General features: G+C 49.5%; 1 protein-coding gene across 3 annotated transcripts in view; it reads right to left on the bottom strand.

The window, feature by feature from the left end:
• Positions 1-18,605, bottom strand: part of DOCK11 (dedicator of cytokinesis 11) — a 192,094-nt gene extending 173,489 nt beyond the window's left edge. For 2 of the 3 annotated variants that reach the window (XM_064574498.1, XM_064574499.1), the window contains exon 1: positions 18,346-18,604. In XM_064574498.1, the coding sequence (XP_064430568.1) occupies positions 18,346-18,447 (102 nt within the window). In that variant the 5' untranslated portion in view covers positions 18,448-18,604. Of the gene's footprint in view, positions 1-18,345 lie in introns of all 3 variants that reach the window. The other variant, XM_064574500.1, reaches the window with a different exon arrangement.
• Between the last annotated feature and the right edge of the window lie 5,235 nt (positions 18,606-23,840).

Here is a 23,840-nt window from a genome sequence, read left to right as displayed (position 1 = left end):
CCTGAGCCGAAGGCAGACGCTTCACCGACCGAGTCACCCAGGCGCCCCCATACTATTCATATTCTATATACATACATACATTATAAATATACACACCCTGTCACATACACCTTCGAAGAATGTTTTCTTTGAATATAACAACATTTATTCGGCACTTGCTATGTCCCAGGCCTTGTTCTGTGAGCTTTATGGTGGTATTTTACTGGATCCTTACAACAGCCCGCTGACGTCAGAACTATCATCTCCGTTTTATAGATGAGGAAACTGAGGGTACAGAGGGATTCAGTAACTACATTCACACATAGCACATGTGCTCTATTTGCCAAAAAGCCGATCGTGCTTTTCCATAACCTAAACTTTTCTCCACGTCCATAATACATCCAGATGCCGTTTTAATGACTGCACGGTTTTCTGGTGTATGGATGGACCTTTGCACAATCCCTTACTTTTGCACATCGAGGGTGTTTAAATGTGGGGGTGGGCTGTTCGTGTTGCTGTTATCAACAGCCCCGCCAGGCCCACTGCAGGTGGATACTATGACCTCCATCCGACAAAGGAGCACAAGGAAGTTGCACCAAGTTAAATCGGGTGCCCGAGGCGACACAGACCTGCAGGGGACTGGCTGGCCGCTGCTGGAGATCTGGCTAGTACGCAGGAGCTCCTTTCACTCTCTGGCCAGCTCCAGAAGGCATTTACATTCTAATGGGCAGGAGAAGTGGTCAATCGCAGCTCTGGAGCAGAATGAACGCAATTCTCCCTCAAGCTGGAGCACTAGTGTGGTAGGATGAAAAAATGCCCCCCCACCCCAAGATCTGCCCCCATCCTCATCCCTGGAACCTGCAAACGTTACCTTTATTGCAAAAAAGGTCCTTACACAAATCAAGGGTCTCGAGGTGAGATCATTCCGGATTACTGGGTTGGGCCCCAAAAGCCATCACAAACGACCTTATAGGAAAGAGGCAGAGGGAGATCTGACACAAGTGAAGAGAAAGCCAAGCGGTCACAGAGGCAGAGCCTGGAGTGATGGAGCCATGAGCCAAGGAACGCTGACAGCCCCCAGAAATCAATACAACTGGGAGGGGAGAGAGGGGGCAAGTGTGCTTGGGGAGCAGCCCCGGCCCAGTGTGGCCCATGTCCAGACCGCGGGAAGGGATGTGGCGGGAGAAGAGAATTGAAGGGTGGGCCGGGCCTTACTGGCGGACAGGAAGGGGCGTGAAGGCCCCACTAGGAAATCTGGGTGCTTGCTTAGAGTAACGGAGAGCCAATGCAGGTAGACTTCATATTTTTCTGGGTTTGAGGATTCCATCATTTTCCCTCATTCAACTGAGGGGCAGCAGAATGGCGGCAGCTTTCTGGCTATTTCAAGACAAGAACGTTGTTGCTTACTGTCCAGATGATCCACTCGGATTTGTTATACCACTAGGGACATGTGGACGAAATCCTGCTTAAATGGTTTGTCCGGGGAGGGAGCAAGAAACAGGACGATGGGATGGACTTCCTCAGTTCCATCTGGTGTCAATGGGGAGGATGCTCCTCAGGAAACCCACTCTGAAACGTACCAAATGATGACCCCAACAGAACAAAATCCTCCATTAAATTAAGCTACAGAAACTTTGTCATGCTTCACTTTTGGAAGGTCTACTAAGCCAAAGGCCACTCTTTCCCAACTAAACCCAGAAGAAAAAAACAAAGTGACGTAAACTGGGCTCTGTATCTGTAATTATATCATTTCTTTTTTTTTTTTTAATTATCTCATTTCCTAAACTCTTCATTCTTATTCCATAATTCTGCAGATGGAACCTCCACTTCTTTTAGTTGGAACTAAATCCAAAGCCAGGACATTTTAGGGGACAACCTTGCCAGACGTGTAGCTCCACGACATTTCCTTGGCATCCAGGCCACTGGATTTCCAGAAAAGGCACCCGGCCATCACTAGCTCAAGCCTCTGGAATTTTCCATCCTTGGCTAAAGAAAAGGTTAAAAAAAATAAACATGGCTCTGTCCCCTGGAGAACACTGTGTGGCCAAACGCTGGGGAGAGGGGGAAGGAAGAGGTGAGAAAAAGAGGAGAAAGGGAGAGTGGGAGCGTGTCCACCACAGAATGAAGCTCCCCAGAGCATGGCGGAAGGGAGTAGCAAAGCGCCGGCTATGGGAGGCCTCTGGCGCTGGGGCTGGACCAGGGAGCCAGATACACAGATTTTCCCAGAAGGTGGCAGTGCAGAGAGGTGAAAGCCACCAACAGCCACACTTGAGGAAAATCATGGGGAGGGGAGAACAGTTAGACGGTAGTAGAAGGTGGGAAGGGGAAGAAAGCAACGTGGTAGGGAGAGGACAGAGTCGAGTAAGAGGAAGCCAGTCTCAGAGAAAATCTCAAGGGCTCAGAGGGACAGCCACTGCTACCATTCCCATCTAGGAGGGTCTGCTGCCTTGAGAACCGTGGGTCTGGAAGGGGGGGGGGGGTCTTTCACTCTTCTTCCACCTGAGGACAGAGGAAGTAAGGGCAGGCTGACCCGGCTCACCAGGCCCTCCACCCTTGGCTCCCAAAAGAAATCTGGCCTCTACATGTTTCCAGCGGTCACAAGTCTCTGACTCCCATCGACCTCGGAGACCTGCACCCCAGTATCCTTTACATTCCTTCACTAACTCATGGGGGTTCCGGAATGATGCCAGTTCACAGTGTACAACACCTCCATCCCCTGAATCAATGTCTACTCACCCCTGTGGGCCCTGAGAAAACTGTTCCATTTACCTGGTACAATTTCTGAAGGGTTTGAGTCCTTCCTGTCTGAATCTAAAAATAGACTGCTACCCTCATTCAAGATTGTTAATATTTTAATCTCTGGTCTCCTGGTCTGTTATAATGAAAAACAAAAACCAAAACCAAAACCTCCCTTCAGTCTGAACTTTTTTATATCCTTTAGTTTCCTCAGATTAAGTCCTTGTCTTGCCTTCCCCCATCCTCTCCACCTTGCTCTAAGTAGATTTAAGCCTTTAACAAGAAATCAGTGGAAACAGATTCTCTGCTTCAGTTCAAGCAACCATTCTAAAAGCATTTCCCATGAGATTTTGGCACGCACTGAAGGAAAGTATCTATCTTTTCTCTCAGCTAAGGCAGTTACCTTCCACAGCTCAGCACAAACCCCCCCCAGCTCCCTCTCCAACAACACACTCGGTTTCTAGTTCCTTCTGGTATACACCACAGTCCCACACGTTCCAGAGTTCTAAAGCATCAACTCTGTCACGAAGCTCATTGATCGAAAGCACACTACCCATAAGCCATGAAGTTCAGATGAGGGCCAGTAAAAAAGGAAAAACCCCTGAAACAGAAAGCAGTAAATCAGGAAAATAATATGAAATAAAACAGAATAAAATAAAATAAGCCAGGCTGAAGGGAAAGAGCCTATCATTTGGAGAAAACACCAATTTCTACAGAAGACTTAAACAGGACTCCGGTTAACAATTCTTCCATCTTTTATAGATTAGTATAGATTGGTAGTACATGAATACATTAGAAACCATTTTTAAGCTAATTCCACTGAGAACATCTGAATGTTTTCAGTGAGATCGCTGATAAGGAGAATTGGAACTGTTTTCCTAAAGAGGGGGAAAGAAAGGAAAAATGTAGCTGGAGAAAGTGAAGATAGTTAATGCAGCTTTTGTCCCTGTAGATTTTGTAAACAAAATCTGGGGGGTGGGGGGGGTCACACACACACACACACACCTCACTACTCTTTTCTTTAGCTGGGGGTGGAAAATTCCATAGGCCTAAGCTGGCTAAGTGCCTGCTAAGTGTCTGGCCAGCTTGTATCCTGAAACACCTCAAGTCTGAGAGCAGTACCCACTTACAAGAACTCCAGACTGAGGGAGTTTTGTGTGGGAAAAAATTTTTTAATTATGAAGAATTTAAGAAAACATCCAAATTGAAATTGCAGACCGCAGACCTGTATGGCTTTCTTTCAGCCAAAAATCTCAAAAGGGATTGTGCTTCCTCATTTGAATTCTGTGAAGACTTCCACACCTGGCTAGCAGTTTACCAGTCCGTTGGATCCCTGGTCCTCCTCCACCATGTCAAGTAGCCACGTGGCGAACCCAACCCCGGGATCCCACCATTCCTCAACCTCCAGCAACGCCTGTGTGGTAGGAAGAATGGTTTCCACAGAGGTCCAACATCTTAATCCCTGGAACCCGTGTCTATGTTACTTCATGTGGCAAAGGGGACTCTTGCAGATGTGATTAAGGATTTTGAGTTGGGGAAATGATCTGGGCTTATCCAGGCAGGACCAGTGTAATCATAAGGGCGCTTCTAAGGGAAGGAGGGAGGCGGGAGAGTGAAATCAGAGAAGGGGGTGTGATGACCGGAGCAGAGTCAAGAGTGACATGATGTAAAAAAGACTTGACCAGCCATTGTTGGCTGGAAGATGCAGGAAGGGGCCGTGAGCCAAAGAATGCAGGCAGCCTCCAGGAGCTGCAAAAGGCAAGGTGATGGATTCTCCCCTAGAGCCTCTGGAGGAAGTGGGGCCTTCTGACTGACATCTTGGCGTTAGCCTAGTGAAACCCATTTTGGACTTCTGACCTCCAGACGGTGAGAATAAATTAATGTTTTGAGACACTACATTTGTGGCAACTTGTCAGAGCAGCCATAGGAAATGAGTAAGGCCATGTGTCTAGGCCAACCCTCAGCAGGGCCACTGGCTGGGCCTCCTCATCCTGGGCACTCTGCCTCTCCCGAATTCTCTAAGCAGACGCTCACCCCTTCAGCCCACTAATCCCACCATGCTGAGCTCAAGCTGGGGTGTTTTCGTTTTTAAAGATTTTATTTATTTATTCGAGAGAGAGCATAAGCAGGGGGAGGGGCAGAGGGAGAAGCAGGCTCCCCGCTGAGCAGGGAGCCCAATGCAGGGCTCGATCCCAGGACCCCGGGATCACAACCTCAGCTGAAGGTAGATGCTTAACCAACTGAGCCACCCAGGCGCCCCAAGCTCAAGCTGCTTTATGGTCCCAGTGAGGGTGGGGCAGCCCTCCTCAGGACGAGCAAGAAGACCAGAACTCACTTCTAGAGGAACTGGGCAACTGGCTGGAAAGCCAAGGCAGGGGGGTTAGATACAGGGGATGGGGCAAGACAAGGACACCATGACTGGGATGGTGACATAAGGGGACCAGGAAGAAGATAAAACTTGGTGACCGGAAATGAATTTTTTTTTTAAGATTTTATTTATTTATTTGAGAGAGAGAGAGAGAGAATGAGAGACAGAGAGCACGAGAGGGAGGAGGGTCAGAGGGAGAAGCAGACTCCCCGCTGAGCAGGGAGCCCAATGCAGGGCTCGATCCCAGGACCCCGGGATCACAACCTCAGCTGAAGGTAGATGCTTAACCAACTGAGCCACCCAGGCGCCCCAAGCTCAAGCTGCTTTATGGTCCCAGTGAGGGTGGGGCAGCCCTCCTCAGGACGAGCAAGAAGACCAGAACTCACTTCTAGAGGAACTGGGCAACTGGCTGGAAAGCCAAGGCAGGGGGGTTAGATACAGGGGATGGGGCAAGACAAGGACACCATGACTGGGATGGTGACATAAGGGGACCAGGAAGAAGATAAAACTTGGTGACCGGAAATGAATTTTTTTTTTAAAGATTTTATTTATTTATTTGAGAGAGAGAGAGAGAGAATGAGAGACAGAGAGCACGAGAGGGAGGAGGGTCAGAGGGAGAAGCAGACTCCCCGCTGAGCAGGGAGCCCGATGCGGGACTCGATCCTGGGACTCCAGGATCACGACCTGAGCCGAAGGCAGTCGCTTAACCAACTGAGCCACCCAGGCGCCCCCGGAAATGAATTTTAAATACAGGGAAGACCCAGCAACCTAGAGGACTTTGAGGCCCAGGACCTGAGCTTTGGATTCAGAGTCCTCTGATGTCACCTCAGGCGTAGGCTGGTCTCTGAGCCTGGGACGGTGCTGAGCCAGCAGTGAACATCAGAGTAGCTCGAGACGGGGGTGGAGGGGGAGAAGGAAGGAAGGAGGAAGGAAGGGAGGCAGGGAGAGAAAGCCGGGCTTCCATTGCAGAACTGAAGTCAGGAGCCTTACAGAATTCTCTTCTGGCTCTCCTGGTGAGCATTCTGCCTGAATGCTCACTTGCGATGGGCGGACAGAAGCAAAACTCCTCCACGGACAGTCATGGCGGCCCCGGGTAGTGGAGAAGCACCTCTCCCCTGGGGTCAGGTTAGCCACAAGAACCTTCTTTGCTCCACAAGCCACAGAGCACGATGGAGACCCTCCGCTGGGCCCAGGGAGCGCAGCGCCCCTGGCCCCGAGGGGCTTTTAAATAATGCTGTTGTTCCATTCGTGCAACAGTTGACTCAGTGGCCTCCTGGACTGAAGTTATTCCTTGGTGGGGAGTTAGGCACCTCACAGGTGGTATTCCCTCCTTCGGGTCTCCAGGAAACCATTTGCTGCGGTGAAGCACGAGGCCCTTGTTAAGCTAGGAAAATAAACTGGTGATGCCCACCCGACTCTCTACGCACACCGTGAGTACCGACACTGGGTCCTGTAAGGCGCAAAGAGGGAAGCTGGCTGTTCCTCAAGTGCGAAAACTAAGCTACTAATATCAAAGGCCTGGAGAGACATACAGATGTTATTTTTGGGCAGCACTAACCCGCCCCACCCCCCAAATCATAAAACAGTTCCGTGAATATGATCCCAGGTAGCTCTGCAGAGCCAGTGTTCTGGAGACTTCTTTTTTTCCATATAGTTATTCAAATAGCAAAGAAAGGAAGAACTGCCAATTGCAAACAGTTCTCAAAATCCTTAGGCTTACTTTGGCAAGGAAAAATCTATATGGATCCTGCCCACATTTCTCAATAACAACCCCACCCATCTTTTTTTTTTTTTTTTGGTTTTGTCCTCACCTCTTATTTTCCCACTTCAGAGACCTAAGCTTTCCCAAGGAGGAGGAGGAGATCATCACCAAAACCACACAAAAAGAGCTTCCTCCATCAGATTTATTGGGGACTCTAGGCCAGAAGCTAGGGCTCCTTTACCTGATTACACCAAAGGAGACAAGATGCCTGGAGTTCATTACCTGTTCTGTGATTTTTTAAAGATGGACGGCCTACAGCCTGCGTCTCTCTTTCCCCATTTCCCCACAACAGGGGTGGGAACAATGTGGTGAGTGTTCAATGGTGACCTGTGACAACATGCCAGGTCATAGGTCTAACAACATTTTTAACCCTTCGTAAGCCTGGGGCTATAAACATACAAGGTTTTGGGCGCCTGGGTGGCTCAGTTGGTTGGGCGACTGCCTTCGGCTCAGGTCATGATCCTGGAGTTCCGGGATCGAGTCCCGCATCGGGCTCCCTGCTCGGCGGGGAGTCTGCTTCTCCCTCTGACCCTCCCCCTCTCATGCTCTCTCTCTCTCTCTCATTCTCGCTCTCAAATAAATAAATAAAATCTTTAAAAAAAAAAAAAAAAACATGCAAGGTCTCATCGTCCAAAAACCATTTTCAACAAATGCATTCCCCAGCCTCCTGACACACTTCACTGCAACACTTCACATAAAGATGTTCTGTCTCGGAGGCTTGGAAAAACACTTGACTTCTTAGTTAACTCTCACCAGGTAAAATAGTTCAGTCGTGAAGGAAAGCGACATGATGGGAAAACTACTTCTCAAGTATCAGAATAGCCTCGAACCATTTCTCAGTGGCTTGAAATACATACGATCCAACCGAAGCTGTCAGGAACTGCAAAAATACAACCTCCTGGGAACGAGAAACTCAACGGGCTACAAAAATAAGGTGGAGAACAACTGCAGGAAATCGTTAATAGCAAATCTAGGCCTGATTGTGCGAGGTCACGCGCGGACAATTGATAAACCACATGTCGCTGGAACCAGCTGCCATATTTTCCATCGTATCGACTGTGCTGGAAACCTGTACGCACTATTCCTAATAGAACTTATCCTGCTACCACAAAACCAGAAGAGCTGAATATAACGCACACTCATTGCTTAGGAGACATCTAGGCTTTAAGAGTTTTCCAATAAAATGCATATTTCCAAAACAGATCTTTAAAAAGGCACTTGAATTTGAATTTCAGTATTCACTTTTTTTTTTTTTTTTTTTTTTTTTAAGGTGAAGACTAATGAGTGAAAGGGATGGCAATAAAGTTTTGAGAGAGGGCGCCTGGGTGGCTCAGTTGGTTAAACGACTGCCTTCAGCTCAGGTCATGATCCTGGAGTCCCGGGATCGAGTCCCGCATCGGGCTCCCTGCTCGGCAGGGAGTCTGCTTCTCCCTCTGACACTCCTCCCTCTCATGCTCTCTGTCTCTCATTCTCTCTCTCTCAAATAAATAAATAAAATCTTTAAAAAATAAAAAAATTAAAAAAAATAAAGTTTTGAGAGGGAAAGGAAAGAGCTTTGGAGTTCTACTTTTCCATACAGAGCTCAGTTCTCCTCTAACCCCTCCTTTTGCATCAACCACTCCGAACAGACTGTTGTAAAAGGGCAGTGCTTTTGCCAAAGGCCTCGCACACAAGCTCCCGAGACCAGAGGGCCTTCTCATCAGACTAGTTTGAAGGCAAGAATTGCCAAAGATCCAGAGCCCTAGCTTACACCTGCCGGTTTTTCCTTCCAGGAAGGGTATGAGTCTTGGCTGCGCCACGTAGCTCACCTTGGGGGGGCATGATTTGGAGCGAGGAACTAAAAAAGCCAGGGGGGCGTGCTTCCCTTCTGCCAGTTTACTTTTGTCTGGTGACCTGTGACACATACCCAAAAGACTTCTTGCCCACCAGAAAGCATGGGAATATTCATGAGAGCCAACAGCACTTGGCAGAGCCACGTGCCAAGGCCCGTGGTAAGTGCCTCGCAAGCCACGGCTCCTTTAAGCCTCTCAACAAGCCCACAGGAGGGGTTATCAAGACACTAGAAGGTTAAATAACTGACCCAAGGTCACCCAGTAAGTAGCCGAGCTGAACTCTGAACCTGGGCCGTGTCCTTCCAGATCCCACTCGTCATCACGCTGCTCTCCCAAGCCCTAGCTTCCAGGCTAGGGAGCTCAAGGAGACTTGCCCCAGTTACTGCCCTGAGCCTCCGGGGGGGGGCCCTGCAAGAATCAAAAAGGCATCTCTAGGTGGCTATAAAGCAACAGGCCAATGTTACCCATGAGCCCCCCTCTCCCCCTCCGCACTCCTGACAGAAGTTAAAGGAAACCAAGAGATCTAAATCCCAAAGAGATGTGGATCATAAAATTACTGCTGGATTTATAGAAAAGAAGAAACAGCTCTAGCTCCTTCTCCCTCCCGTGGTTTCTGGCCTTCCTTTCGGTGTTAAAAACAAAACAACAACAACAACAAAATACTAAGAATTCTTCAACATGCCTTACTGATGATTCTGTATCTCAGAAGAAAGTAACACCCAGGTAGGTAAATGACTCCTTGGAACTGAATTCCCACAAACAAGCAAGGGGTGGGGGGGTTCCTCTGAGGTGGAGTACTAAGGATTTGGGAAGGTAGCAAGCCCTTCCTCCAGTCCATGGAAGTCAAGTCATGGAATGCCAAGGTGAGTTAACACATGTAACACTACAGACGAATCTGAGTGTTAAGACATTACCACTTACTTTCCCCGATCCCATAAAAAAAAAAAAAAAAAAGGTCTCTATAGTCAAATAAATGTGGGAAATGCCATAGAACAGTGTTCATTAGCAAAGGCCTGATTAACACTGTTGGCACCTATAAAGGACCAAACTCTTGAAAAACGTTAAGGATCACAAAAAAAGAAGGTGGGGGAGGGGGAGGGAAGGCAGAGATGATGTCACTAACTGAACGCAGAAGGCAGAATCCCTAGCCTTCTGCCAACTTCGGTCTTCTCCATTTGGGTTATTTGCATACATCTAATCTCCCTTCCGGACCTGTGAGTCCCTTCAGGGCAGGAAACATCCTATGCAACCCCCTTCTCCGCAGCTCAAACCCTGGGAGGGGGAGCTGCCCAGGGGGTGACCTAACTTCCCATCTCTGTTCTAACTGGAAGTCTGGGGCTGGCCTCCAGATCAGTCCTCTACGCCCTGCCTCCCACTTCCCTAATCACCCCCAAAGGTGCAAACCTCTTTAATCAGCTAATCTCTCCTACAATCTCATCTCAGCCCTCCCCCCACACCCTTCCTCCCCTTCCTGATCGCATTTGGAACACTTCTCTGCCCTCAAGAACCATGGTCTTGGGGCGCCTGGCTGGCTCAGTTGGTAGAGCATGTGACTCTTGATGTCAGGGTTATCAGTTCAAGCCCCACGTTGGGCTTAGAGTTTACTTAAAACTATTAAAAAAAAAAAAAAAAAAGGAACCCTAGCCTCTTGCCAGAACACAACACTACATGCTCAGCCATTCCCTAGAATGTTCTCTCCACATTAAGGCTGACTTAGCTGAAACCCGGTTTTGTCCTGACAACCCTCTCGGGATGAGGCTGCTCATTTTCTTTTCCTTTCCCCTATCACCAAACACGCTTTGCCTCCGATTCACCCAGGCTCAGAAACCTCAGCGCCATCTTGACTCCACCTCCTCTCCTCTTTCCCTCCCACTTCTTCCTTCCCCCTTCTCCTCCCCCTTCAAGAATCCCCAAATCCTGCTGATTCTATCACTGAAACACTTCTTACATCCTCCCCCTTATCTCTATTCTCACTGCCTCAGGTAAGCCTTTCTTATCTCTCTGCGGAACTATGTGACTATATTTTAACTAGTGACCTGGCCTCCAGTCACCCAACACCTTGTCCATCCTACATACTGCTGCCAATGTCTTTTCCGCTGAGTACCCACTGCATTCCAGGCGCTGTGTGAGGCACTGGGCATAGAGATGAATGCACAGCCCCAGACTTCTTGGCCAATATCTAGAAAGGGCAAGAAACATTGCCCCCTCCCCCATCTGTGATAGACCCTTCTAGAATACCTTTGTTTCACCAGCTCTCTCTCTTTTTTTTAAACCTTTATGAATCGCTTATACATCAGACACTTTCCATACACTACTTTCTTTAATCTTCCTAAGAACCACACAAGGTAGGTGCCATTTATTCTCATTTCACAGATGAGTAAAATAAGATCTGGTTACTTGCCTCGGTTCACAAGGCAAGCAGGTGACCGAGGCCAGATTCAAGCCCAGGTCTGACTCTTGAGACTGGGCTCTTGCCTCCCACGTTTTAAGTAGGACACTGAAATTTTGGAAAAGAGCCCAAACAGGATGACCATGATGGTGAAGAATTTTGAAACCAAGTCATGTGAGAAATAGAGGAAAGAAATGATGTCTCGTCGGCTTTTGTGAAAAATGGCATGGTGTTGGGGCGCCTGGGGGGCTCAGTCAGTTAAACGTCCGACTCTTGATCTCGGCTCAGGTCCTGATCTCAGAGTCGTGGGATCGAGCCCCTGTCGGGCTCGTGCTGGCTGTGAAACCTGCTTGAGATGCTCTCTCGCCCTCTCCCTCTGCCCCTCTAAAAAAAATGACATGGTGGATATCTCCAAATATTTGAAGGGTTGTCATGTGAAAGAGGAAGCAAACATATTCTGTGTGACTCCAAACAGCAGAGCCAGGCCTGGCGGTGGCAGAACTTAAGGGAGTCGATTTCAGCTCAAGAGCCTTTCTAGTATACCCCGCCCAACAGGCAAGGCGTGTTGAAGGCGAAGCTAAGTCTTCACTTGTCAGGGGTATATGCAGGGGGCATGCCTGCCTGGAGCGGGCCAGTGGTCTAGATCAGCATTTCTGGGCACATCAGAATCACCTCGGGTAGTTTTTTAAAAATGCGGATGCCTGGCCCCACCCCAGACTTATCGAAACAGTCTTGGGGTTGAGACCGTTATTGCAAGAATTACAAACCAGGAAATAACGTCTGTAAGAAGATTCACTCAAATCCCCCAAAGAAGAAATACAAATGGCTAAATCAACATACGAAAAACTGTTCAAGAGTAACCGAAGAAATGCAAATTAGAACAGTGCTGTATCATCTACCTACCTCCTATCAGATTGCAGAGATTAAAAAATATTAATAACCAACGCTGGCATGGGAGAGGGGAAATGAACATGTGCCCATTCTGATAAAACAGTAAATGCCAACAACTGTCTGCAGAGCAATTTGACAGTGTGTTCCAGAGGACATTTTTTTTCCTTTTAATTAACTTATTTTTAAATTCCAGTATAATTAACATACAGCGTTATATTAGTTTCAGATGTACAACACAGTGATTCAACAATTCTATACATGACTCAGTGCTCATCACAATAAGTATCCTCTGGATCCCTTCACTGATTTCACCCACCCCCCCACCTGCCACCCCTCTGGTAACCAACCACCAGTTTGTGCTCAGAGGGTTTTTTTTTTTAACATTTTATTTATTTATTTGACAGAGAGAGAGAGAGCATAAGCAGGGGGAGCGGCAGGCAGAGGGAGAGGAAGAAACAGACTCCCTGCTGAGCAGGGAGCCGGATGCAGGGCTCGATCCCAGGACCCTGGGATCATAACCTGAGCCGAAGGCAGACACTTAATGACTGAGCCACCCAGGCGTCCCATCAGAGGGCTTTTTCATACGAAAAATGTGTCTAGGGCGCCTGGGTGGCTCAGTTGGTTAAGCGACTGCCTTCGGCTCGGGTCATGATCCTGGAGTCCCGGGATCGAGTCCCACATCGGGCTCCCTGCTCGGCAGGGAGTCTGCTTCTCCCTCTGACCCTCCCCCCTCTCATGTGTTCTCTCTCATTCTCTCTCTCTCAAATAAATAAATAAAATCTTTAAAAAAAAAAATGTGTCTAATGTTGCCGCAAGCAATTCCATTGCTGGAAATTTCCCCTGAAGGGACAATCTAGCAAGTTGGAAAACGCCTGCTCAAAGATGCTCATCCGTTAATGTTTATGCCAGTGCTGTCCAAAAGAACTTTCTGCAACGATGGAAATGTTCTATGTCTGCGCTGTCCTATATGGCAGCCGCAAAACCACGTGTATTTGAGCGGTGGCAAGTGCAAAGGAGCCAATTTTTTAAGTTAATGTAAATGTAAATGGCCACAGGTGTCTAGCAGCTCGTACAACTCACGTCTCTAACACCACAAAACTAGAAACTACCAAACTATCACACAATAAAGCATGATTCCCTACCGTACACTCATAGTGGAATTTCTGGCCATCATTAAACACGATTATGTAGATTTATATTGACTGAAGTGAAGAAACAAATGTTCCTAGGATATTAATAAGCAAAACAATTATTTTAAAGTTTGTATGGTATTTTTTCGTCTGCTGTCATAGATATATACACACAGAGATCAAAGGGTCTTGACCTATACACATTAGGATTTTATAGTAATGAGATGATTATTCTCATCTGGTTTTCTACGTTTTCTACAACAAACATGCATTTACTATGTTAACAAAGCAATAAACGTTTTAACAAGGAGGCTTAACGAGCATTAGACTAGGAAAAAGATTCAACCTTGAGATTTGTTGCACGTGTTTGTCTTGGAAGACAAATTCTGCTATTTGGTGCTTCGAAGAGGGTTCACAGCAAAGTCCGCCCTGGGCTTTTGGACAGATCCTCCAGGGGTGGCTTGCCCTGGGGCCCCCTAACCCGGGGCAGTCCATGGGAGCAGGGAGCCTACTTCTTGTTTAGGTCCCAACCAAGGGGGTAACTGTCCTGAAGCTCATTCAGCCAGAGCCTAGCTAGGTCTGAGAACCGGAAACGCATGGTCAAGAAGCCCATTCCAACCAGCTTTATTTCACTGTGTTAAGTTGTTTGCTCCTATGTTATGGTACTTTCCACAAAATCCCCTGGGAAGAGGGAGCAGGACAGCGGATTCGTTTCCAGGCCTTCCCTACATGCGAACCTAACACACATTCCAAGCAAAGGTAGCTGTGTGCGCGGTGGGTTGGGAGTTTCAACAGCTGTGGTCACTCTTCAGCCATTCCCGGCTTCTGGAGAGTTTTTCTCTACTAGGGTTATTAGATGACATCCAGCCGGTGCCAGCCAAGGAAATATCCTGCCTCAAGGGCCTAAAGCCCGGAACATCTAGCAACTCTTTCCAGATCCTTCCGCGCACAAGGAATGGAGGTGAGTTCGGCAGCAGCAGGCAAAGAGTATTTAAAACACCTACCAGGCGACTTTCCCAGGTTGACACAATGACTCCCCTTAAGGGCAGCTAAAACACGACAGGTTTACCAAATGACTTTGTGTGTCCCCCCCCCCCACACCCCCACCCCCGGCACAAATAGCTATAGTCTGAATTGTGACAAAAACACCATTAAAACTCTGCATTTTAAATGTGTGTATGTAAACACTTCTCTCTTAATCACATACACTCTCAGGTTATAATATTCCTCCTCAAGTCCCTCCTGGGAAATCTCAGCCAATGGTTAATTCTATAATTATCCCTTTCCCTCGGTTAAAACTGACCTTCATATAAATGCCAAACTTCAAGGAAAATGCAGCAACCGGTCTCTCTCCCAGCCTGCTTCATTATTTAGTGAAGAGAGTCGTGGAAGTACTACTAATTGAATGAAAGTGTGAATACACGCACACATGCTTTACACAGCCCAGGCCCTCAGAGTTCTTCAAACACTGAGCAAAGCTGAACGATGGTAGCAACATGCCAACAAGGGTATAACTGTAAAAATAATAATAAAATAAAAAATTTAAAAATCCAGAAAACAGGGGCACCTGGGTGGCTCAGTCGTTAAGCGTCTGCCTTTGGCTCAGGTCATGACCCCAGGGTCCTGGGATCGGGCCCCACATCGGGCTCCCTGCTCGGCGGGGAGCCTGCTTCTCCCTCTCCCGCTCCCCCTGCTTGTGTTCCCTCTCTCGCTGTGTCTCTCTCTGTCAAATAAATAAATAAAATCTTAAAAAAAATAAAATAAAAATCCAAAAAACAAAACAAGACAAAACCCCCATCTAAACAGGAAATACTGTGTATCTGCTGGATATTTATTCAGTCTGGAGGGTTTTCCAAGTTCTAGCAAGCGACACAGCAGAGGAAAGCGTGACCTGCTGTGGGAACGGCTCCCTCGTGACATCCTACAAATACAGGCATAACTTCTTTTATCCCACTCCACTTCATCGTGCTTCGCCGATAATTGCATGTTTTGCAAAGTGAAGATTTGTTGCAAACTGCATCGAGCAAGTCTATCGGCACCATCTTTCCAAAAACACCTGCTCACTTCCTATCTGTGTCATTTTGGTTACTCCTTGCAGTAGTTCCAACCTTTTCATGGTTATTGCATTTGCTACGGTGATCTGTGATCAGTGATTATGACTCACCGAACGCTCAGATGATGGTTCGCACTTTTTTAGCACTGAAGTATTTTTTAATTAAGGCATCTACGTTGTTTTTGAGACTCAACAGACGACAGTACAGTGTAAACGTAACTTTTCTATGCGCTGGGAAAGCAAAAATTTCATTTGACTCGCTTTATTGTGATAGTCACTCGCCGCGGTGGTCTGGAACCGACCCCACAGACCCCTGAGGTATTCCTCTGTGTGACTCCTAATGCGAGTGTCATGGGTTTATAGCAGCAAGTGTAAATCCTCCTTCAGCTGTCCCTAATAAACACTTTGGGGCTTAAATCAGAAAAGAATCCGAAGTTATGGTGGCAGCTGAAACAGGGTCCACTTGCGTTCCAGCCACCCAGGGCTTTACTAACTGCTGACTGGTTCTTTGTGTCAGAAAAGCAGGAGCCAAGAAAGAGCCAGTTAGGAGAATCCACTCCATTTAAGGCTGTTGCCTTATTTCTTCATTGACTGAACTGCTTAGAAACAGCATTCGCCAAGGTGCAAGTGATCTGGGTGTCCTATTGACAAACACATACAAAGACCCAGCCCGGGCTGGAACTAATAAAAACAAATGAAGAAAATGGCACCCACATTCATGTATAACTACAGGGCACCTAACATTGTGTCCGGAATGTGGCAGAAAGGCTCAATAGATATTCACTGGTTTGGATTCCTACAATCTGTCCCCCGCGCTCCCCCCCCAACTCCCCAAATCTCAATGTGGATCACGTACCAGAGCAGTGCATAAATATCATTCCGGTGCCTTGCCTCGTAAACATCTGTGCACTCAGTCCCAAGTAAACCAGGCTGGTGCAGCTCCCAGAAAAATCTGCTCCCACTTTTTCCAGCTTTGCCACAGAGCCAATGGTCAGGAAGGGGCAGCTGCACCTGTGCCCACACAAAATCCTTTTAAAAACCTAAAAGCCTGGGGCGCCTGGCTGGCTCAGTCTGTCAGGCGCCCGACTCTTGGTTTCGGCTCAGGTCGTGATTTCAGGGTCATGGGATTGAGGCCCGCGCCGCGCTCGCTCATGGAGCCGCGCTCAGTGGGGAAAATCTGCTGGAGATTCTCTCTCTCTCTCCTCCCTCTGCCCCTCCCTGCCATTCTCTCTCGGTCTCTCTAAAATAAACAGATAAATCTTAAAACAAACAAAAAAACCTAAAAGCCTGGGCAAGAATGCTAATATTAACGTTTTGCCGCTGAGGGTGGCAGGTCGAATGCTGGTCAAATCCCAGCGGAGGTTTGCCGAGGCCCATTTCTTCTCTTGAGACCATCTGTCCACATCATAGGCTCCCTTCGTACCATGCAGTGGAGGGCCAGCCACCCCTGCTCAAGCGAGGTTTTTTTCTTCCCAAATTTAGGAAAGCGTTTCCTGAGCTAGGCAGATTGAATCACTTGTTAGCAATCACCCAAGATGAGAGCCCCGGTATAAATGCCCTGCACAGCTTGCCTTCCTCTCTAAACTGGCTGTGATGACAGTCGAGGTTCCAATCTGACCCTCACAGGACCTCATTCTAAAATCAGTGAGACACACAATAAGCCAAGCCCTTTAAAACAACATTAAAGGTCTGGTTTTAGATCTGCTCAACAGCAGGATTAAACTTTCAAGGGTCCAGCCACGATAGAGAGATTTCTTTAAAGTCACTTGGCTTTGCACAGTTGTAGCTATTAGGGATCAGATCTTTATCTCAAAGGTACACATTTTACGTTTGATCCTCCTCCAGAACTCCCACTAATGTCAACTTTCTCCGCTGTTGGGATCAAGCCCCTGGCCTCCCTTTAATGTTGGCTTTATCGCAGATTCTACAAGATGAACAGAAAAATTACAAGGAAAAGCTGTGAAGTTCCCTTCCGATGATAAGTTGTTGGAACAAAAAGAGCCCACACTTAAACGGTGAAATTTAAACACAGCAGACGAGACGGCCGTAAGGTAGAGGGAGAGGAGACAAGGAGGACGAACAACAAAAACCCAAAGTAACAAAACAAACACTAATTAACCAGTCTGATGGCTTATTTAGGGTTTGCTCTCTAGTCCAGGAAACTGGCAACGAGTGTCTTGAAAACAGAAGGGGCGAGTGCCCGTTAGCACGCGTCCGCTTTCCTCCTGAGCCAGACAATCCGGAGGAGGCTGAGGGTGCGATGGAGGGCTCCCAGGGGGGTCAACGCGCTTTCAAATCCCCATCCCCCAGCCCTGCCGCCTAGGAGGCACCCCCGGCCGTGAGCGGTGGGGCTCTACCGCCCCCTCCCCGGTCCTCCATCCCTGGACTGGCACACACCATCATCCCCCAAACACGGCCCCATCTCCTCGCCTCTGGAGCGCTCCTGGGTCCCCGGGGACGCCCTCGCCCTGTGGCGGCCGACCGCGCGCGCACTCGCCCCGGAACCCCGTTGTTCGCAATTCCCTCCCTCCGCGGCCACAGCAGCAGCACCCCTTCGCCACCCATCACCACCCTCTCCCCAGTAGCGGGAGGAAGTCGCTCTGCTTCCTCTGTTCTCACCGCCCGCCCGAGCTTGGGAGCCCGGGGCTTTTTGGGTGGGGTTCTTTTTTTGTGTACACGATGTGTGTGTGTATGTGTGTGCGCGCGCGCGAGTGTGTGTGTGTGTGTGTGTGTGTGTGCAAAAACGCTCATCGCATCCTTCCGCCGCGGCTGCCTCAGGTGCCCGCAGGAGGCAATCGGGCTCTCGTCGCGCCCGGGTCCCCGGCTCTTTGTGCGGGCTCCAGGGCAGCGCGAGGTCCGCTCCCCAGCTCACGCTCGCCGTCCCCCGCCCCGGGGCCCGGTTCCGAGCGCCCGCCTCCCGCGCAGCCGGCCGAGCCCCCGAACGCCCGTCGGCGTCCCGCCGGGCGCAAGCCTCCGCCGCCGCCGGGCGGCCGCCGCGCTGTCAGCGGGCGCCCGGGACTCGGACCCCGGCAGGCGGCGGCTGGTGCGCAAACTTACTGAAGCGGAGAAAGAGAGCGCGGGGCGCAGCGGGCGGCCGCCGCCGGCGCCGTTCCAGTCCCCGGCCCCGGCCCCGCGCGCGGAAAGCCACCCCGTCGCTCCCGCCCGCAGCGCGTCCCCCGGGGCGCCCGGTGCCCCGGCCACTCACCAGCACCACGGAGCCCCGCACGGCCTCCGACACGCTCTGCCGGAGCTCGGCCGCCGTGCCGGGCTTGCTGAGCCGCTTGGTGAATTTGCGCACTTCGGCCATGGCAGCGGCGGGCAGGTCGCGGCGGGCGCACTCACTGCCCCGGGCCGGGGCGGCCACGGCCGCGGCTGCTCCCTCTGTTTACCCGCCGGCCGACCGGCCACATCGCTGCTCGGCGGCGGCGCTGCTCCCGCGGCTCCTCCCTCCCCGCCGCGGCTCCTCCCTCGTTCCCTCCTTCCCTCCGCTGCTCGCCCGCGAGCTCCGCGTCCTGCCCCACGGCGCGGCCGCTCCCTCCCCTGGAGAGCCCCCCGGCTCGGCTCGCCACGGGCCCCAGGAGGAGGGTGTGTCCGGCGAGGAAGGGTGTGTGCCGGGGGAGGGAGGACGCCGGGGGGGCGAGGGTCACGAGGGAAGAGGGGGGAAGTGGCAAGCGCTCGGGCTCCGCCCGCAGCTGATGTTGCTGGTGCAGCCGCATCCGGGAGGGGAGATCAGGCTGCTTCGAGGAGATCGGGCTGCTTCATTTTTCGTGTGTGTGTGTGTGTGTGTGTGTGTGTGTGTGTATGGGGGTGGCGTAACGAAATATCTCCAAGTGTGGGGCGTGTTCTACCCCGTGCCCCTTTCCCGCCCCAGCGGCTGCAGTGCCTGCAGGCGAGCCGGGGGACTCCCGCGTCGCCCCACCCCGCCAGCCCCCAGGGCCGAGGAGGAGGCCAGGGACTGCAAGGAACGTGGAGCGGCCGCCTATTGTGTGCTCCGCCCGGGAGGGGTCGCGCCGCGGTCGGTGGAGAGCGGGTTTCTGGCCCGAGCGGCTCGCCGGGGTCCTCCCGCGCCTACACCGCTTTCTCACCCAGGGGGTCTTGCGCCCGGGGCGGGGGGGGGCGACCCGGGGAGGGAGCAGGCTTGGGGAGTGGAAACTTGCTGTGGCCGAACCCACTCTCCCAGCCCGCCTCACCCCCAGGAGGGCGGGGGAGAACTGGGTGGCGGGGCCTGAGCCTGTGGCAGGTTGTCTAGTTCTGCGGCGGCTGTGCGCTGGGGCTGGGGTGGGGTTGGGCTCGGGCTCCGGAAGGCCCTGCCGGTCTTCTAGAAGCTTTCACATGTGCCCAGCTATCGCCTCTCCATCTCCTACTCCTCTCCTTATCCTCTTCACCTTCCGAGAAATTATTCTCCAAGAATCAAAGAACATCTTCTAACTAGATGTAAAACAAACATGCTTAAGACAGAAATAAGGATCTTGAAGTACTGGGGACCCAGAAAAAAACTCCCCAAGTGTAAAGTGAGAGGCTCCGCTGACCTTGGCAATTTTCTGTCTGCTTACTTCATTTGTTGAGAGCTTGAAAATGCCTAACAACAATTTCCGGCGAACCGAGCAGCCTTTCTAAGAAGGTTCCTACCACTTTCCCCACTTTGCCTAACTTCAGAGACCAAGCAGTGACACCTAGGTAAAGGACTTTGTTAGGAAAACAAGAACGTGGATGATGGTTTCCATGAACCCAGAAAAGGCCAAGTCTCCTAGCAGCAAATCTATTTCAGCAGCCATCCCATTAGTCCCAATAAAGCAGATAGAGGGTCCAAGAGGGCTTGGTCCCCGGCAGTCCTATAAAGGTAGAGGCTCTGTGTCACCAATCTGGGCTTTGCACAGTGTATGTCTGTAGAATTTGTTCACTGTCGAATGCATGTACATCAGCACGAATTCACGCCCTACATTCCATGGATGGCTGAGTGGCCCACACTGTTGGTTACCTGCACAGCGCCATAATTCTTTCTCTTTGCTAAGAGACCCAAGGTTTGCTTTGGCTATAGGGCAGAGTCACAGGGCTTGGAGAAGGCAGGCCCCACCCCTGATGAATTAGGGCTGGTTAAAAAAATCATGTTACTCTCACTTTCCTTTACTAGAAGGAATGGACTTGACTCCCATTCAGTTTCCACCAATGGAATATAAAAGCGGTGTGGGAGGAAGTTTCCTGAGAAAGCATTTCCCCCTTGATAAAAAGAGATAGGCAGGGAGACCTCTGTCTCCTTTTCTTTCTGAGAGGGGTGTTGTGATGCATCTGCTCTTGGCAGCCATTTTACAACCATGAGGGAAGGCCAAGATTATCTAAGAGAAGCCAATCCGGAATCTGGATGGCATTGACCTATTGAACCAACCCCAATACCGCCTGCCTCCAATTTCCTTTTTACATGATAAAAGTAAACCCTTTTGGTTTATGCAACTTTTAGTTGAAATTCTGTTACTTTCAGCCAAAAGCGTCCTTACTCCTACAGACTCTGTTGTAGTCACTGAAAGTGCACAGAGTTGGAAAAGACAGGCACTGTTCCCCTTCTGCTGGAGCTTATGTTCTAGGGCAAGCAAAGGGCCATGTTAATTTCAGAACACGATGAATAGTACGCGAGAATTAAGGGGGTGACGTGTGATAGAGAGTAACTGGAGTTGGGGACCTAATTTAGAATAGATGGCCATGGAAGTCCTCTTTGAGGAAGTGAAAACAGCAGTGAGTCTTGAGGGAAAAGAGGCAGCCCCCAGATCAAGAAGTAGAGCACTCCAGAAGGAACGACAGGTACCAGGTCCAGAGAAGGGAGCCCACTTAGTGCATTCAAAGGCAGGGAAAAAAAGGCCAGGGTGGCCGAGACACAGAAGGAAGAGGAGTGATGTGAGAGGCAGCCTGACAAGTAGGCAGTTTCTCCAGGACCTTGTGAGAGGTCAGGAGCATTTGTTAAACTGATGGTTCGCAAACACCATCTGGTCATCTTGCGGGCTCCACACTCATTCCTGAGGCCATAGGTTTCACTTTTTCACTTTAGAGCTTCTGTTTAGTTACATAAACACTGAGCATTGTGCTATGCACCGAGGGAGGATGCAGGATGCATTCAAGAAAAAGAATGGAAGTCTAATAAAGAATGTTTTTATTTTATTTTTTAAAAAGATTTTATTTATTTATTTGACAGAGAGAGAGAGAGCACAAGTAGGCCGAGCAGCAAGTCAGAGGGAGAGGGAGAAGCAGGCTCCCCGCCGAGCAGGGAGCCAATGTGGGGCTCGATCCCAGGATTCCAGGATCATGACCTGAGCGGAAGGCAGACGCTTCACCGACTGAGCCACCCAGGTGCCCCTATTTTATTTTACTTTTTAACACATTATTTTGCTGGTTTATTTTCACTGGACTTGAACATTTTGCTCTGTAGCTCAAGAGCTTCACCTGAGGGAAATATATGAAAGCAGTGGGTGCCTACAAAATCCTGGGTAACGGTTTTTTGTTGTTGCTGTTGTTTTTTAAATTCAAGTTAGTTAACATATAGTGTAGTATTGGTTTCAGGAGTAGAATTTAGAGATTCATCCCTTACATATAACACCCAGTGCTCATCCCAACAAGAATGTATTTATGATACAAGGTAGTATGTAATAAAGACCATGCTTGAGGTTAAGAGGCGGGTGAGATCACATCTGAGTAGGGTCTATGGAAGGCTCCTTGAAGGAGGAGGTGTTTGAGCTGGACCTTGAGGATGAGGACGATCTGGACGTGAATACTCACACAGTAAAGGGAAATTGTAGAGGCAATCCTACAGCTTCAAATAGGGCATTATATTGGGTGATCTCTTTTCCACATTTATTAAATATCTTCAATTTCGGGGCACCTTGGTGGCTCAGTCAGTTAAACGTCGGCCTTCGGCTCAGGTCATGATCCTGGAGTCCCGGGATCGAGTCCCACATCGGGCTCCCTGCTCGGCGGGGAGTCTGCTTCTCCCTCTGACCCTCCCCCCTCTCATGTGCTCTCTCTCTCTCTCTCTCATTCTCTCTCTCAAATAAATAAATAAAATCTTTAAAAAAAGAAAAAAAAATAATAAAAATAAAATCTTTAAAAAAATACATATGCATGTGTATCTATGTCCCTATACATGAGCCAACAGTGGGGGCCTCACGGGTAGAAAGTGGGAGTGAGGAGCAAGGGGCAAGGGGACTCCCGCATTTTATCATTTAAATGCTGCAGACTCTCAAATTTGTATTCCTGGCTGCAACCACCCGACTCATGTATCCAATTCATCATCCCAGCTTGGATGTCTCAGTGGTATCTCAAATTGAGCATGCCCAAGCCTAACTCCTATTCTTCCTCCACAAATCTACTCCTTCTATGATTTCTCCTATCTCGGTATATGACAGTTCTTTACTAGTTGTTTAGGCCACACACCTTAGCGTTGTCTCTTATATTTCATACACACCCTGAATCTAACCCAATAGCAAATCCTGTTGACTCTGGCTTCAAAGTACATCCAAGACCCAACCACTTGTCCCCACCTCTACCAATACCACCCTAGTCCCAGCTGCCAGCATCTCTTGCCTACATTATTTTAACAGGCTCTCAATTGGCCCCTCTGTAATCCCCCAATGCCCTCCTAGAGTCTATTTGTAACATACCAGTCGGTGATTCTAATCAACCCCTCTACCCGGTTTGTACTTAGAGTGGCCTACAAGATCCAATGTATAGTTATTTCTTGCCCTGCGACAAATTACCCCGAAATGGAGCAGCTTACAACAACATACATGTATTATCCCACAGGGGATCGCGAGTCAGAGTGTTGCTTAGCTGGGTCCTCCGGGTGAGGGTCTGTCACTAGCTTACGATCAATGTGTGGGTCCAGGATCCCTCACAGGCTGTAATCGGGGTTTCCGTTGAGGCCTCACTCATCTCAGGGTTGGGATGGGTCAGGATCTGCCACCAGGCTTGGATCCTCACAGGTTGCTGGACTGAGGACCTGAGTTCTTTACAACATGGGCTTCTCCATAGGGCAGCTGGTTTCATTAAAGCGAGCACACCAGACGGTGACACACTACCAGCAAGTGGAAGCCAGGGTCTTCTTTTTTAAAGATTGATTTATTTATTTGAGAGAGAGGGCACACGAGCAGGGGGGAGGGAGAGGGAGAGGGAGAGAATCTCAAGCAGACTTCCCACGGAGTGTGGAGCCCCATGACCTGAGCCGAAATCAAGAGTCGAACCCTTGGGGCACCTGGGTGGCTCAGTCTGTTAAGTGTCCGACTTGATTTCCACTCAGGTCTTGATCTTGGGGTCGTGGGATCAAGCCCTGCGTCGGGCTCTGCACTCCACCAGGAGTCTTCTTGAGATTGTTTCTCTCCCTCTTCCTCTGCCCCCCAAACCCCGCTCTCTCTCATAAAGAAATAAAATCTTAAACACACACACACACACACACACACACAGAAAGTGCCAAGACCATTCAATGGGGAAAAAATGGTCTCTTCACCAAATGGTCCTGGGACAACCAGATCTCCATATGCAAAAGAATGAAATAGGTCCCCTACTGCCTCCATATAAAAAAATTAACTCAAAATAAATCAGTGATCTAATTATAAGAGCTAAAACTCTAAGACTTCTAGAAGAAAACATAGGAGTATTTCTTTATGACTTGGGATTGGCAATGGATTCTTAGATTTGATACCAAAAGCATGAGTCCCAAAA

The sequence above is a fragment of the Mirounga angustirostris genome, unplaced genomic scaffold (assembly GCF_029215605.1).
Source record: "Mirounga angustirostris isolate CCGP_5_RB_7025 unplaced genomic scaffold, mMirAng1.0.hap1 SCAF_11, whole genome shotgun sequence".
NCBI lineage: Eukaryota > Metazoa > Chordata > Mammalia > Carnivora > Phocidae > Mirounga > Mirounga angustirostris.
The sequence above is the reverse complement of the archived record's forward strand: the minus strand, read 5'-3'. Positions and strand labels throughout refer to the sequence as shown.